At 37.2% G+C, this 17,577-nt stretch overlaps 1 protein-coding gene and 1 long non-coding RNA gene across 2 annotated transcripts; one reads left to right on the forward strand and one right to left on the reverse strand.

Annotated features, from left to right (window-relative positions):
* The first annotated feature begins 1,152 nt into the window (after positions 1–1,152).
* On the forward strand, positions 1,153–1,986 carry LOC121405897. Its single transcript, XR_005968719.1, has 2 exons — positions 1,153–1,695; positions 1,822–1,986. It is a non-coding gene; the product is annotated as an uncharacterized LOC121405897 (long non-coding RNA).
* On the reverse strand, positions 1,891–15,441 carry LOC121405896. Its single transcript, XM_041596889.1, has 7 exons — positions 15,383–15,441; positions 11,750–11,952; positions 10,800–11,132; positions 9,222–9,353; positions 6,936–7,168; positions 5,671–5,814; positions 1,891–4,204 (listed from the first exon to the last, which is right to left on the reverse strand). The coding sequence occupies exons 2-7, from the start codon at positions 11,943–11,945 to the stop codon at positions 3,662–3,664; spliced, it is 1,581 nt and encodes a 526-aa protein (XP_041452823.1). The 5' UTR covers positions 11,946–11,952; positions 15,383–15,441; the 3' UTR covers positions 1,891–3,661.
* Between the last annotated feature and the right edge of the window lie 2,136 nt (positions 15,442–17,577).

Below are 17,577 nucleotides of genomic sequence, written 5' to 3' on the forward strand. Positions count from 1 at the left end.
CAAACGTTTTCACATTTAATTTAGAGTGGACATTTGGGATAAAGAAATAAAAGAAAATATTACTTATAATTCAATTAACTTTTACTGGGAGTTCTTCATAGAATAAATAATTATCATGAACAAATATTGATAATTCACAGTGATTACAAGTTCTACAACACAAGTTTGTATTTCTCACTTCCAAACAGATGCATGATATATTAAATAAATGACTGTATATTACGGAATTATTCTACATCACTGACATTTAACTATTCTATACATGTAGATGACAGTATTTCAGTTGAAGATTATTCACCCTTGTTGTCAATGTGCTTTTTGTTTTCTTGTTGTAAGACAAAAAAAAAAAAAAATGTTACATTCATACAACTTAAATTATTGATGTTCATTCTACATATGTATAGCATAAAGATAGATAGATAGATAGATAGATAGACAGATAGATAGATAGATAAAATGTTTTATTTCATGAATAAATCAGCACAATTCATTAAATGAAAAATCTTATTATTCAAAAAAATTAACCATACAGCCTTGTAGATTTATCACACACTTTCACTGTGCAATTTTTTGCGGCGCTCGCGGGATTGAAGGCTGAGATCTCAGATTGGTCCAAATAGCCCAGCTCTTTTAGGGTTAAAAGTTGAAAGATTCCTTGGTTTGGGTAGCTTTCTTATACATGATATATGTTGATTTTATACACATGTCTTATGGACAAGACTAGTAGATTACTCAATTCAGATTATTTTCCTCAATCAGCCAGGATATATGAGTAAAAAATACTCTTTCAGCAAATAAAAGCCATTTTCCACAGCTTGTTTTAATTCATTTTCATATCTTTTCACTGGTACATAATAAGCCAGTGGTTAGCATATTGCCCCTTTTTCATTATTCCCCTTAGAACTTTTTTTCGAATTTGACAATTATTTTAATAATAATAATAATACAACATAATACACCATTTATATAGCGCTTAATACAAATGTTTCTAAGCGCTGCATACTATTACCCCGGCTTTAGCATGGCTACCCTGATCGGGCGCATCGAGCGTTCAAGGAATCTTCCTACTGGGTACCCATTTACTACACCTGGGTCGAGAGTGGCAAATGTAGATAAACGCCTTGCCAAAGGACGCTAGTGCTGCGGTAGGATTTGAACCCGGTCCTTGTGGTTCACAGTCCGGAGACTTATCCACTGAGCCACAACACCTCTACCTCATTTTCATTTCAGTGGCAATACTCTGCTACGTTACAAAAATCTTAGTCCTTGATTCATCATTATTTAAAATCAAGCATACAAAGCATGTTTGAGATCTATTGTTATGCTTTGTAAGTGCTCACTTCTACTCCATGCTTACATACCCTGTTAATGAACAAATTCGATATTTCAATTTAAGTAAAAAGAAATAAGAATGAAAGCAACTATAATTTCTGAAATCAAATAAAACTTCCACAAAAAATAAGGGATGGGGGAGGACACAAAAAATATCAATGCTCTATTGCATTTTCAGGTAAAAAAAATATGTATTGCAGAATCTGGGTTAACTTGTTGTAAAATGTACATTTCAAGCTCTATTATTGAATAAAATGGCAGTCATATATCTTATTGTCATCTGCATACAGGATAATGGTCACTCGTTACCAATTTCAACTACCGTTAGAATATTTCCTTGGTTAATTGTATAGTAATTGATAGGTTAATGTAATTCCACACATAACTACATGAGAGTCCATGTAGAAACACTAAACAGATATAAAGTTTGAATATTCGACCTTATTTTAATATGACAGGTTAATGTAATTTCTTAGCCTAATATGACAGGTTAATGTAATTCCACACATAACTACATGAGAGTCCATGTAGAAACACTAAACAGATATAAAGTTTGAATATTCGACCTTATTTTAATATGACAGGTTAATGTAATTTCTTACCCTAATATGACAGGTTAATGTATTTCCTTACACAACTACATGAGAATCCATGAATAAACAGATATAAGGTCCTACTTTACTCTAATATGGCACAGCTGCATTGTGCTGCTATACTACAAGTGACACAAGACAATATGGCTAAAATACAATGTAAGATAACTTAGTAAAAGTCAGAATCACATCTTTTACGAAAGTAGCTTTTCATTGGTTGCACGAGCGCTGAAAGGCAGCTCGAGCTAAAGCCGGGTAATAATAATGATAACAATGCGCCTCGGAATGGATGCTTCGTGATAGATGGCGCTATACAAATGCCTATCATTATTATTATTACTATTTTTGCTGATCCTCGCATAGAGAAAAATAGAATGGAAAACGTGATAATGTGCATACAGATAATGCTATTATCGCAGAATGCCTGTTAAAATGTCTGTCACATATTCTTTATAGCAAGGGCCTTAACTCATTAAATTCTGCCATTTCCATAGGTCTTGTACAACACTACCCAGTTGGGGCAGGCAACATGTTTTTTTTTTTAATATGCAGCTTTAAAGGCAAGAACATGTGCATTTTTTTTAATGGGAAAATAAAGAAAAATTATCAACCACTGTGACAGTAAAAGAAAAGGCAAATTAACATAAATAATAATAATCATTATTGATGAAATGTATGTACATGACATTTTGGAATGTTCCACTTATCAATAGGGATGGGATGTTTTTTTAATCAGTTGGTACAAAATTTGTTCAACAAGTAACTACCTGATAGTAAAATGTATGGAAAATATTGCTCTGACACCTTATTCACTAAATGCAGCATGAGTGTGGGTTATTTGTACCATATTTGCAACTAATCCTATTGACCACCAAATTCAGCATTTCCCAAATGCTATGGAAACGAAGTTCCATTTGACAATAAGTTACCGGTACTTAATTGGGTCAGTCTGTTGTCTCTATTTTGACTTTATGCATAAAAAATTCCATTTTCAAAAGTTTCCTCCCTGAAGATGATCTGAAATAAGACACAGAAACCCCCAAGGATAACTGAAAGCACTTTCCATCAATGTATTTTCCATCGATCATAGCCTGAGATATTCCAGGCATGGGTGCTCATAGGGTTAGACCTACTTGAGAAACTGGACTTACAAAAGAGTTGTTCAAAACTTCAAACTCTGATGGAGTAACAATGAGAATAGATTTCAGTGGTCTCTGAATCCTTATGCCCATGCCGTAGCTGGGAATCGAACCCACGTCCCTCAGATAGAGAGACGAGAGTTTTATAACCACTAGACCACGACGCCCCACGTTTGCTAAGCTTTGTGTTACAGGCCTGATTCCCATTTCAGTCACTACAAAATTGGACGTGTTTGGTGCAAAGACTTCTTTTAAGAATATACTTTTTTCCATTTTGAACGCACCATGAACCAAGAAAGGCCAATCAACAGTCCTGGGTCCCATAACACAAAGGTTAGCAATTGATTGCACGCTTGATTTTCATGATTAATTCTACATTGAAGTCTATGCGATCAATCATAAAAAAAAATGTTCTGTCGGTTGCTAAGCTTTGTGTTATGGGCCCCAGATGATGTTAAGGGAGTACATCATGAAAAGTTTTCTCAGTGGCTTTAACTGACAAATATTATAAGGTACTGTAGTCCTTGCATATGATTGCCTCAGAGCAAATCTGTCATAGACTATTTGCTGCATGAAACCCTCCCCAGGACTTTCATCTCACTTCTTCAGGAGAGCATATGCGCCTACTGCCGCCACAGCAGCGACGGTAGCGGTACACGCTGCAGCTGTGGCAATAATGGGCTTTGACCCAAAGCTTGAAGCTCGTCTCCTGGGAGAGTCATCAGGATCAAGCAGGTCAGGCTGGTCCGCCACCCTCTCCGACTGGTACCTTCTCCTGCCAGGGCTAAGGTCCGTGTTGGTCTGCATCACAGAGCCGTCCAGGAGAAGCCCTTGGGGTCTGGATACCGCAGAGGAGACGGAATCAGACTCGTCTCGGTCGGTAGCTCCATGCTCCGTTTCCAGCTTGATGTTGGATGCAGCATTCAAACCTGACATGGGGTCTGGTGGTTGGTTGGCTTGGTTGGTGCTGGTGGTGCCTGATTTGCGTTGGCGAGGCGACAGGAAGCCATCTTCATCCATGAAAAGAGGAGGGGTGGTGTGGGAAGGTGATTGGATACCTTGAGGCGAAGGATTCCCTGAAGATATTTCTGACCAGGTTTCATTATCTATCTTGTCTAGGTCAACATTGGTTATGGCATCCTGTGATTGTGGAAGATAAAAAAAAAGAGTTACAAATACTGCAGTTTAGGTGGCTGCTAAAACAGAATTTCTTTTTTTTACCAGGTTTCACCTGTTTATATTTGTCAAGGTCTGCATTAGTTGTACATCCTGCATATAGGAATTATAATGGAAAACAAAAAGAATGACAAAGATTGGTGTTAAGACAAAAGGGAACTTGGCAGAGATGGGTTAAGATTTGGAGTTATCAAAACCTTCATTATCAGCATATGCATGTAACCTTTTTGACCAATGATGTCTAACTTTGTTGGTTCCTCACGTCAAAAAAAAATTATTTTGATTTATCATAAGTGAAGATTTTCCTTGTCACCAATTAAAATTATAATAAAATTGTCAGTTATATAATAAAATAAAAAAATAAATAAAGAGTGTGTGACATCAACAGTTTCCTCCTTTTTCATGGTACAACCAAGGATGTGCATATGTACATTTGATGAGAAAATTTTAAGGGAGACTTTACATCAAATTTTGCTGATTGAGTTAGTGTTGAGATTGGCTGATTTTTCTCTATTAATTCAAATCAACATATAATTCAGTGGAATTGACCAATAAGAGAATAACCACAGATTCTATATATCGTCGGTGTTGCAAATTTGAGATTTCTGCAGAAAATGAAAGTACAAGTCCTATTCTATTCATAACTAAATTGCTAGTCAGCAATTTTTTTCAGTTTCTGAGGTACGAGGGGATTTTCAGAGCGATGCCAAACAATTTGTTGATAAAATGCGCAAATCCCATTGGAAACATGTACTGTAGCAGAGTAAACAACAGCTAATATGCAAATGCGCAGTCAGCCAAACTGTGGTATCGGCATTGCATTGACTTTGCACGTTAAAAAACGATACGTTTTTACTGACCGCGCGCACTGAATTCGCGGTCAAGGATGTTGTTTTCCTGATGCCATTTTGTACAGGGAAAATCAAAACTGCTAAATCCAAAATTACAAGCATGTATTTTTTTTGTTAACAAATTTTCCGCATTACTCATATTTGTTTAAGATCGCTATGCTCGATCTGTAATGAAAATCATAAGTCAGAATAAATTGGAACCATTGGGATTAGAACCTGCCTTCTACCAGGCTATTGTGGTTCACGGCTAAGCCAAGATGAACTGGAATTCAAACACCCTTGATCCTCTATGGACAATTGATAGTAAACAAAGAGGCTTTAATATGAGGAAATCTTAATTTGTTAACAAATTTTCGGCATGACCAACGTCAAGCAACTGTCTTGGTCTTAACAACCAAGCATTTTTCTAGCAATGTTAATGTGGTTAAGCTGGGGAACTAAGTGTGAAAATTATATTAAGCTTTGAAGTCAATTTTCTCTGAAATGGGTTTTCCCCATCATCTGTGTGATACAACGGTTCAGATGACCGCCAAAAATATGCATGGTGAGCTTGCAAAAACAGCTATTATTTCAACTTACCCAACCACCTTGCTCTAGAATAGCTTGAGCTAGATTCTCCTCAATGTACTGCGCTGCAAAGTCTGTGACGGCAGCAATTCCTCTACTCCCTTGATCCAACACACTGACTGCCATCTGTCTTGTATACTTCATCATTACTGCGACCTACCAAAAAAAAAACAAATTGCAGTCATATAACACTTTTAATTCGCTCCTTTCAGTCACAATACCTACAAATATGAATTATCATGAATAATTAACGGTAAGAAGACAAATACACACAATTACTTACCAAGAGAAATGAGGAAGACAAAAAGAGCTGGCAGTCTTATAAGTCAATTCACTTCACAATTTATGTTCAACACATATCCTGAGCCTACATGAAGTGGAAGCACCGAGATATTTTTATCATTCTTTTCTTGTTTTCTTATTGATTTAATTACAGGAGTAATCTAAAGTTATATGACTTATAATAGAGAGATTTCGATTGTCTGCGACTGCAACGTATTCCTAGTTCACCGGAAGTGGTGACACCGCTCGTTCAGTATCACGTTCGTACACTGATGAAAACAGTTTCGACTTAATCGACGTACCCGTACTGGGCCCATACCAGACCACAGCATATACCAGCGTGATAGCGAGCGGGCCGTGGGCCGATGCTCGGCCGGAGAGTCAGGCGCAGCATCACCCTACGAACCAGTGGGGCGACTGAGGGTGCAACACTTGCACTCTTGCGCAAAAAGCCGCAAAAACACAGTTGTTTGGAAATAGAACATCAATTACCTATCGGATATGTAGTGTCTGAAAACAGGACACACTAAATGTAATGGAAAAGCTGGTGCTGGTAACAAGCAGTAATTTGCAGTTTACCAGCCCTGCTGAATCATTGAAAGCCAAGTGTTGATGCGGCTTCATTCATTTTTGCTAAGCTTGGATGACGTCATCATGCACGAACAAGCGCTCGTTCGAGCACTATGACAGCGAACGTCAAAACCTTCAAATACGAGTCACAGATTTGGGCAGTGAACGAGAAGGCTCGTCACAGAATACTTCGCGCATGCGCAGTGCTCCCAAAATCCCTTAATGTCGTACGTCCACATGGCTCGTCTCAGAAAACGAAAGGTCTCAAATCCTACACATATCTTTTCATGCTCATTTGTTTCTGTCTATCTTTCCCTTATCTTTTTTTTCTTTTTTCTTTTTCTTACCTACTTGAAAAATCATAGGGGGAAAGTCAACCCCCACCCGTTACTAACCGCACCCCTCTGCCTACACACAGAACTTACATGATACCAGCCCGGCACCGAGTTCTTGACTAAGCTTTTCATCCCCGATTTGAAGCTACCGTAGTTGAGGGGTCCAGCGCCGTGTGACATGGCTTGCTGGTAAGCCTGTTCGAGCTCGCCTTGATGGTGGAGCATGATGCAGTCTCCGATCTGAGCGATTCTTTCGGCCACGAGGGCCTCCCTGCTGATGGCGCACAATACGCCGGCCGAATCCATGCCTCCCTCCACCATCTCTGTAATGGACGAAAAAATACAAAACGTATCATAACGTGACAGGTGGACACATTGGCCCGTATTCTGAACTATGGTGTAACTTAAACTCAGGTTTAAAGTTGTGGTTTAAGTATGGACAGCCAATTGTCACATAATTACTAACAGTAAAGATATCATACTTCAGCTCATTCTGCTCTCAAATCATTTACTAATTGTGTAGGAAGTATGAATAAATGGTTGTCTTCACCATCGATGAATCAGGAAATAGCACAGTAAACATAAGAAACATACAATTTGATGAAATTATGTGACAATTGGCCGTCCATACTTAAACCACAACTTTAAACCCGAGTTTAAGTTAAACCTAACTTCAGAATATGGACCATAGGCCCGTATTCTGAACTCGGGTTTAAATTAAACCCTGGTGTTCAAAGTTGTGGTTCAACTATGGAGAGCCAATTGGAGCATAAATCCCTAACAGTGTCATTCAATTTATATGACGCCCAAATTGTTCATGATTGTCTGGGAATGATAATTGAAGTATTTTTCTTCCTTAATGAAAGAAAAAGGATACAAAATTGTAATCATTAGAAATATATAATATAAACAGAACTTTTGGCTCTCCATAATTTTAGCACAGGTTTACACTGTGGTCTAACTTAAACCTGACTTCAGAATACAGGCCATAGACCAGTATTCTGAAGTCAGGTTTAACTTTACTAGACCATGGTCTAACTCCATGCTAAAATTATGGAAAGCCAAAAATGTATAAATTGTCCTTACATTGTATGTTTCTCATGTTTACTGTGCTCTTTCCTAACTCATGAATGTTGAAAAAAGCTTTATCCATCCTTCCTTCCGAAACAGTTAGGAATGATTGGACAGAAAAATGAACCGATACACTGAAATTCTACTATTACATATTTGTTCCATTATTGGCTATCCATAGTTAAACCACAACTTTAAACCAGAGTTTAAATCAAACCCGATCTCAGCATACAGGCCACAGCATTGTATTGGTGTTACTACAGTCTTTCAGAGAGCCACCAGTTAGAATCCAACTGCAGTCCTATATTTTTTTTACAAGACATTACTCTCCCATTTTTGTTCTTTGCACCCATGTGTTGAAAGCTGGGTGCAGACAAGAAAAAAGTTACATACTTCTAAATGTACGCTAGGTTATGTATATAAGCAGATTCTTCTTTACTCTGCATTTACACCATAAAATGTTGGGGCTATTTGAGACATATTTAGGACTGAGAAACCATGATGCCCCACCCCACGCCTCTGATCTCCGCCGCCGGTTCATACATGTGTGTATGATATGTCTTCCTTACAATGAAATAAGTTGCAGCAATGAATATCTCATCAGTTGTTAATCCAATTATTTTTGTTCAATGAAAAAATTTGAATAAACCTAATTCTATACCACAATATCCAAAAGAAAAAGTGTGGGCTTGCTCATTGAGTATTCATGAAGACATGCCTTAAACTGGTTCATCATAATAATGCAAATCTTGAAAATGCCATAGCTCAGTTATTTCTTGTCTGATTTTATGAAATTTTTCAGTTTTTTGTTTAAACCTTGAACTGTTGCACAGGAATAATGCAAATCTTTAAAATGCCATAGCTTTGTTTTTTTAATAAAATTTTTCAGCATTTTGTTTATCTGATTTTTTTTTATCGGTTCAAATCTTATTATTTTCAGCCTGGAGTACCCCTTTAAACAGCTCCAATATCATCAAGTTGACTATGATTAGTAAAAAACAAAATGATATCTGATGTTAATAATAAAAGAAATAGGCATTTATGTAGCGCCATCTATCTAGAAATATTCTATTCCGAGGCACGTTGTTGTTATTATTTAATAGCTGCCTTTCAGCGCTCATGCATTCAAGGAATTAATCTTGCCATTTACCCATTCACCTCACCTGGGTCGAGTGCAACACAATGCGGATAAATTTCTTGCTGAAGGAAATTACGCCATGGCTGGGATTCGAACCCACGACCCTCTGTTTCAAAGTCAGAAGACTTATTCACTGGGCCACAACGCTCCATAATTGTTTTGGGTACCTTGTTTGAACTGACTCTCAAGCTCCGAGAGAACGTTACTCATCTTCTGTTTGGTACTTTCATCTAAAGAAGCATCTCGACTTCTCTTCTTTCTCAACATGGACGTCCGTGATCTTGGAGATTCTGCCCGAGCTGTGGATGGATCAAAGAAATTCTTGCACGATTGAGTCACATTTAGGAAGATCTAGTTTAATATCAGGCAATAAACTAATTTTCAAGTTTCAGGGACTCATTTTCGTAGCCTACAGTGTAAATTAGACGCAACAATGGATAAGTGGTTAATATTGCATTCAATGGGGATTATCCAGGGTTCTTTTGAGCATTTAGGGGGCAAAATCGCCCCGAGCACCTGTGTATTTTTTCCTTCTGTAGTGTATGCATTACCAGTAGAAAAAATGGTCAATTATTATTGTATTATCATCATTATTATTATTACTATTATTATTATTATTTTTTTATGATTTTTTTTTATTATCATTATTAAGTCTTGTTTATAAAGGGTAGCCTCATCAGTGACGCACACTGTTCTCCCAGGGGGACCTGGTACATGTACATGTAAACACATACAAAACTAATTGACAGCAAAGAATAAAGTTTGCTGAATTGTGTCTTAAATCTTGGGCTAGGGTCTTCAGGTTCTCCAATATGTTGAAATGAAGCATTGTAGGGTTGCTGCCTTACTTAATGCCATTGGGATACTATTCCAGAGAACTGCATCATGTATGGATATCCTTTTCTTCCTATTCTCTGTTTTACATTATATATAATGATTCCATAACTGTCAGCATTTCTGGTACGGTATAAGTGGGTGTTCGATAATTTTATGAACAAATCTGAGATGTATTGCAGGCAACTTCCTTCTACATGTTTATGTCTAGAATTAGAAAAATACATGGGAAGTAACTTATATTCTTTGTCTTGTGTATTACACAACCAAAATTCTTAATATCCAAATTACACTGTCTGTGTGAGTGGAAATGTAATGCAAATGAGGTTTCTTTTAAATCCAGTTTGCCCAATCTGAAGAAATCAACCTATCCATGCATTTACTTTTACACATGACAGTGCAAAAGATTAATTTGTTTAATCGGAGAGGGACCCAAAAATGTAGTCTGTATTTTTAATGGTTTACTGTACAATTTTATGATTTCCTATTTTGCCAAAAGAGATGCTTGTCTGCTCGAGAGTGGAGTGTCAATTTTCAGCGCACATCTTTTTTGCACTGCAGTGTGGTGCAATAAACGATGTCCATTGCTATGTGAGGTGTATTGACCATTCATGATGGTCAAAATAATCAACGTAAGCCTTGTCTTCACTTGTCTTAACCTCAATATGATTATTTTTCGTTCTCAAAGTATGATACCATTACAAGAACTAACAAGGACTGTTACAGTGAATGTTTGTTAAATTTTTCAAGCAGTTTTGATCACATGGGGAAAAATATTTGGTACAATTCTATGTACAAAATGCTAAATAAATGAGATCTTTTAAAACACATTTTGAAATCTACTGCTGTTCAACTCATGTCTATTCATTTATTTTAGTGCAAGATTGATGCTAAAGTGGTAACAGACTTACAGACTTTAAGAGCTGGCATCCTGGAGGTGAAGCTTGGTGGTGATACCCCAAACTTTGAACTTGATGCCGACGAGGTGTTAGACGAGACAGCATCTCTTGTCAGGTCATCGGTCGGAAGGTGAAACCCTTCAAGTGTGTCCTCGGAACCTAGAGCATCCACCTCAAGTCCTTGACCCTGGAAGGCTACAGTGGAAGAATCGATGCTACGTACTGCAGATTCTTGTTCATGAGGGGGCATCCCTGCAAGGATTCCCGCAGCGGCAATTCGCCGGATCTGACGGAACTCCTCGCTATCCCTGCTGCAGGAGTCACTGTCGATGCTCGAAGGCGTATCTTTTTAGAAAAAAATATAAAGAATTATGCTTGAAGAGATGTTTCATACAGGGGCCATGGAACGATTTTGGAAAGGGGGGGGGGTGACCATTCAATAATTCACAATCAGATGCCAGTAACACAAAACTTAGCAATGATCATAGATTGATTCCATAGACTACAATGGAAGCATATCTATAGATGCATTGTAGGCCATAGACTACAATGCAAGCGTACGATTAATCGCTAACCTTTGTGATACAAAGCCTAGATGGTCATCATATGTTTATTCTATAGAAAAGAGTAATACGAAGTAATACTAAGCATGAAATTTGTGGGAGACAAAAGTCCATTGCGAAAACTAATCAAATTTTCCACTCTACACTGCATGTTGTTTATGGTCATGACTAAACATAGATAAAAATACAGATGTGCCTACAGTACTATGATTTCTGAAGATAATATGTACTGTAGTCTGCAGCTGAACAAATCAATGGAGTTCGAAGAAAGTTCTTGCTTATTCATCATCATTAATATGAGGATTAACACATGATTGACACAATATTCTAATCTAACATTGTCTGACTCTCCCCCCCTCCCGTCTTATACACCACTGCCCTGTTCTACACTTTACTCACCTTGTGAATGTGAACTAGCTTGACTTCTTAACCCAAAGCTCATGGCATCATCCCCGTCGTCATCCAGCCTGTCATCGCTTTCACCATCAGACTCATCCCCGATCTCCTCAAACCTTGGTAGGATTCCTAGGTAGTTGAGGACCACAAACTTTGTCTCGTACTTGAACTCCTGTGGGGTTTCAGCGAGGTTCGCCATCTCTGACCTGAAATCATTCCAAACAGATATAAACGGCATGTAATATACAGTATGTTTGTTAGTTACATGTAAGTGTCAAGCAACAGGTTTACTTATAATTATAATAATAGTATAGCGCATACAATGTATTATGTTTATAAGATCTCTATGCGATTCAAAAACACTTGGATAAAATAACCCTGGCTTTAGCTGGGTGGCCATAATTATCACAGCGCACACACATATCTTTGAATAAATTCCTACCAGGTACCCATCTACCTCATCTGGTTTGAGTGCACTAAAATGTGGTTCAATTCCTTGCTGAAACTACCTCATGGCTGGGATTTGAACCCATGACCCTGTGTGTCAAAGGTCCAAGACTAATCCACTTGGCCACAGTGCCCTTACCTACATATTGTTGAAGCATTTTACCTTGGAATTTCAAATGGTGGAGTGGAGTGTCTATTTCATGTTTTTAACAGCAAGAGGGGATTTAAACTAAAAAATGAAAAAAAATAAAAGATGAAGTGAGGGTGTTCTCTGTGAGTGTGAGGTGAATTCAGCCACTACCATAGTCGGGGTCCAAACTTAATTTAAAACCTGGATAACAATTGAAAATCTATCCATTTTGTCTTAAAGAATTCTTTGCATCATAAAGCACTTGGATAGCAGAAACAGTCTGTGCTTCACACATTTAATATGAAAAAGTGCTATATAATCATAAATGCCAAACACACTATCCAAACTGTATTACTAAAAGACAAAGTCAACCACCCCCCCCCCCACACCAATTGATAGTGGACGGAAAGAACAAGTTAGGCCTACTGTAGATCACGACCTCTATTGTTCAGTAACTTCAGTTCGTGCTCTGAATTGGATTGTAGCACTTGTTATCATTTGTCACGACTGTCGAGAATAACGATTCAGTTTTTTTTATGAAATGCAATCCTTCATTTTAAAATTTGAATTAATTTAATTTCAGTTAGGCTAGGCAATGGCACTAGGTGCATTTGCCTTAAATTTTCTTTTTATATTTTGATAGAACAATGTAGTTAAAACTTAGCAAAATCTTCACTATGTTCACATTTTCTGGCAGCCAAGTTGATCATCTACTGTCTTGATGTGACATGTTTCCATGGCTCCTCTCAGAGGCTCAGACAGTCCTAGGTCAGCATAAAGACTTTAAAATGCCTAATTTTAGTTGCATATAAAACCAAATATTTTGAGGGTGCACAACATAGCTGTGGGAAAATTTGTAATAAGTTGGCAGCCAACGAAGTGAGCCTGAAAAAATTGCGTTTTGAAATTAAATTCTGTAGATTTTTCCATTATATTCTGCAAATAACATACTTCATTGTTTTCTATTCATTACATGACGTTGCCTCCTATATTTTCTTTTATATCCCCTTGGATGTTGAACCAACACCTCCCCCACCCCCTGTACGCCTGTGACTGAATGTAAAGCTTAATATGGAAGGGCCTTAGGGAGGGGGATATAGAGCTCTTTGAGGGTTATAGATGAAGAGCCCCTAATATGGGTTCTGGGAAGAGCCCCATGTAGCTTTAGAGATTTAGCCAAAGGGGAATTCTATAAAATGGTCCAACCTTTTTGTACGTCCAACTCCCACTTATCTCAAGTTTTACTTCACTATATAAGTTTACAAAGTCATAGTCCTTTAGGTACATTACACAGTTTCATAAGAACCAGAAATCAAAGACAGAAAATTTCATGAAGGTCCAACATTTAGGGGGTCAGATGTAAATATTTCATTAAATTACCCCAAAGTAAACATTGAGACTTTTTAATGGTAAATATTTCAAGCCTTTGGCCAAGGACTTTTCTGTCCTGATTGCGACTATTATTGCATTAAGATTTAATTAAGATAAGTTAAGTTTGAATGGCCCGACCATCGAAACGAGCCACAGTGAAAAGGACCTAGGAGCCATTTTCGACGATCAGCTAAGTTTTTCTCAGCATATAGATCAGATAGCAAAGGCAGGAAATAAGAAGATGGGGATTATCAAGAGATCTTTCTCTTTCCTTGAACCTAAGAGCTTCAAGCTACTTTTTTATAAGTCCATAGTTCGACCTGCTTTGGAGTATTGTTCACAGATTTGGCATCCATACTTAAAGAAGGATCAGGCGAAACTCGAAATAGTTCAACGAAGAGCTACAAAAGCAGTTCCGAGTTTACACAACAAGAGTTACCCGGAAAGATTGGCCCAATTGAAGTTACCTTCATTATCTTACCGACGTCACAGAGCAGATCTTATCCAAGTGTTCCGAATAACTCAAAGGACTGACAATCTAGAGACTTCTAAATTCTTCAAATTCAATGAAGACTCCAGAACTAGAGGACATATATATATAAGATCGAGAAACCTCGAGCAAATACTCGAAAAAGACAAAATTCTTTCTCATATCGAGTAGTATCTGAGTGGAATAACTTGCCAAGCCAAGTAGTGAAGAGCACTTCCATAAACTCTTTCAAATCAAACTTGCAGAAATCTTGGAAGCCGAATAAGGATAAGTTTAACCCAAACCTATCTTTTACATGCCCATGTTTTCATTATTAACTTGCTGAAACCACACATTGCCATACAACTAGTTCCAGTTTTGTTCCACTATACTGACTTTATGAAACCAAGAAATCAAGAAATTGGAAAGAGAGGGGCAAACAAGTTTTCATAGGTAAAACTTTACGCCCGCAACAAGGTATGTTAACAAGGTATGTTAGCAAGTTTACACAATGTTGCAGCCAGTCCATCTTTCTTCCCACTCTCATTAAGTATATTTTCAATCCTCGGCAGCCCGGTCATGTTAAGCTTTTTTCTTGCCCCTTGTTTGTTTCTCAATTTAGCTTTTGGCTAATTCCATTCTACCTTCACTTTCCGCATTTGTTTGCTATTTGTCATCTTTTAATTAATTAAATTACCCTATTCTTTTTTCCTAATCATGCTAATGAAGGCCTAGCCCTAGGCTATTGCGCAATGTCAATGATTTGGTATTTCCCACATGTTCTTTTTGTTCCTTTGCCTGCTTTCCTTCCATTTCCAATTTTCCCTTTCTTCTCCCTTTTCTCTTTTTCCCTAGCCTAGGCCTATTTTCTTTTTATTTTCCCAGTAAAATTCGCCGGGGGGTGGCCTAACTCCCCCACCCCCCCCCCCCCGCCTGTTACGCCACTGAATGTGAGTGATCCAGGTTCAGATAAAGACATGGCTGGGACTACTAGTATTGCAATTATCACCAGCAAAAACTGCTACGTATGGGACAACAATTAACGATTTTCGGAGGAGGAAGTTTCCGCGCGGACACTCACCGTCACCGAAAACCATCTTTTCGGCGACAAATTAATCATTCATTAAACAAAAAATGCATATTGCTTGGTAGCCATATAGACCATTAAGTAACTAGAACCATTTCATGATTTAAAATGCAAAAAAAAAGAAATGCTTACCGATTTCTCGCAGATATTGTGAGACTGTTCCACAAAAACAACACAAATGTTAGTTTTGATTCAAGACGTAGACGAATTGATTAAAACATAACACCGAGATTACAGTTTTTATTAATATTAGTAATTATTGTTAATATTTTATATGGAACTCTTACCTAATGCCACCTGTATTTCAAATATAAGTCTGCCAGTGTTGCCAGGTCCGAGCTGAAGGAAATTCCCAAAAAGGCACTAAAAAATCCCCAAATTGAACACTAAATCCCCAAAATTTTCAATCACATTTAGAGGGGAAGTTCACCCTGACAAAAAGTTTATTGTAAAAATAGCAGAAAAAATAATAAAGAATATTGCCGAAGGTTTGAGAAAAATTCATCAAATAATTAAAAAGTTATTAGAATTTCAATTATTTGATTTGTGACGTCATATGCGAGCAGCATTCCTACATAGCGAATGGTAAAAAATCAATGAAATGTCATTTTCTCAGAAAATTGAAAATGGTTTTCACTGCACCTTTTGTATATCAATAGACAAATCACTTTACACCCGATCATGAATAGAAAACAAAATTAAGTCATCAGGAACCATAAAAAAATTTGAAATTCATGCATTTTATATTATATAACACATGGGGCAGCTGCTCGTTTATGACGTCACAAATCCATAACTTTGAACTCTAATAACTTTCTTACTCTTTAACGGATTTTCCTCAAACCTTCACCAATATTTTTTACTATTTTTTCTGCTATTTTTACAACAAAGTTTTCTTCAGGGTGAACTTCCCCTTTAATTTCTGAAAAATGATATGTATCCTGCCAGGTTATTTCCGAAGAAGTAGTAATAGTTGTTTGATTGGTCTCACCATACTACGATCTACAGTAGATCGTATGGCGAATCTTTGTGCTTTTTATCATCGATCCTTCAAATATTATTATACAATAGTAGTATAGTAGGAGTAGTAGTAGTAGTAGTAGTAGTAGTAATAGAAGTAGTAGTAGTAGTAGTAATAGTAGTAGTAGTAGTAGTAGTAGTAGTAGTAGTAGTAGTAGTAGTAGTAGTAGTAGTAGTAGTAGTAATAGAAGTAGTAGTAGTAGTAGTAGTAGTAGTAGTAGTAGTAGTAGTAGTAGTAGTAGTAGTAGTAGTAGTAGTAGTAGTAGTAGTAGTAGTAGTAGTAGTAGTAGTAGTAGTAGTAGTAGTAGTAGTAGTCATTATGAAAGATTTCTGCCTAAATGAGACAGAAAATCGTGTACCGTACGTTTGAACGCACACACAGGTCACGGAGTGACCCTGAGTGCAAACAGCTGACTGTGTTACATTATCACAATAGGGGTGATCAAAGTCACTGGACATGCTGGAGGGATTTTAATTCACATATAATAAAGAAATGTGTACTACAGTACTCCTGCTGAATGCTCTGATGAAAATTATATAAGTTTCACATTCATTTGAACGGGAGAACAAGATTATTGTATATATCGAGTGCATTATGCATAAATCATACTACCATTGCGACACCTGCCTGGCCGATGGTTCAGGCATGACGATCTTGAGTGACGTCACCGATAGAGACCTCAAATGCCAGTAGAGCCTATTCGACAACTAACTTCATCTAAAAAAACACGTATTGAAGATAACATCCAATGGGGAAATGGCTTTCATTTTCATGAAATATACATTCCATTCTTCAATAAATCTTTCACCCCGTCGTTAACTGCCCATTCATTCTCGAGCAATGGGAGAATGAATACAGAGTGTCTCAAAGTTTGTGTGAAAAAAGGTGCATTTTCCATAGAACTTCTGCCAAAAAGCAATGCGTAAGGGAAAGATTAGCCCCAAAACACGAATAGATGCATGAGTTAATCAAATGGGATGAATCATGAAAATCAGTGAAATAGAGTTTCTCCTGTACTCATTACTGAATACCCCGACTTGATACGATTAATTTTTCCCCCTCTCCATCAACTTTTAAGAAAAAGGGTGCATATTTTCATAAAAATATCATGTGTTATATCGACGGACGCCCGTGCGTACGAGCAGGAGGAAGTCAAATGTCTCGTATTTTTCATAATAGTAGTAGTAGAAGTACGTAGTAGTAGTTTCATTAACAAATGATATTATAATAATCATTATAATTATTGTTATTATTATTACATTTTGAATCCTAATTTCTATAATAAAAAAATGAAATATTGATAGTG

Source organism: Lytechinus variegatus, chromosome 19, assembly GCF_018143015.1.
Source record: "Lytechinus variegatus isolate NC3 chromosome 19, Lvar_3.0, whole genome shotgun sequence".
Lineage (NCBI taxonomy): Eukaryota > Metazoa > Echinodermata > Echinoidea > Temnopleuroida > Toxopneustidae > Lytechinus > Lytechinus variegatus.

Excerpts from the sequence above, each read along its gene's own strand:
- LOC121405896 (XM_041596889.1), bottom strand. The coding sequence starts at position 11,945 with ATGGCGAACCTCGCTGAAACCCCACAGGAGTTCAAGTACGAGACAAAG. Across the intron at positions 9,354-10,799 it reads GATGCCAGCTCTTAAAGTCT|CTCGGGCAGAATCTCCAAGA; the intron begins GTAAGTCTGTTA and ends ATCCATCCACAG. Across the intron at positions 7,169-9,221 it reads TGAGAGTCAGTTCAAACAAG|AGATGGTGGAGGGAGGCATG; the intron begins GTACCCAAAACA and ends CGTCCATTACAG.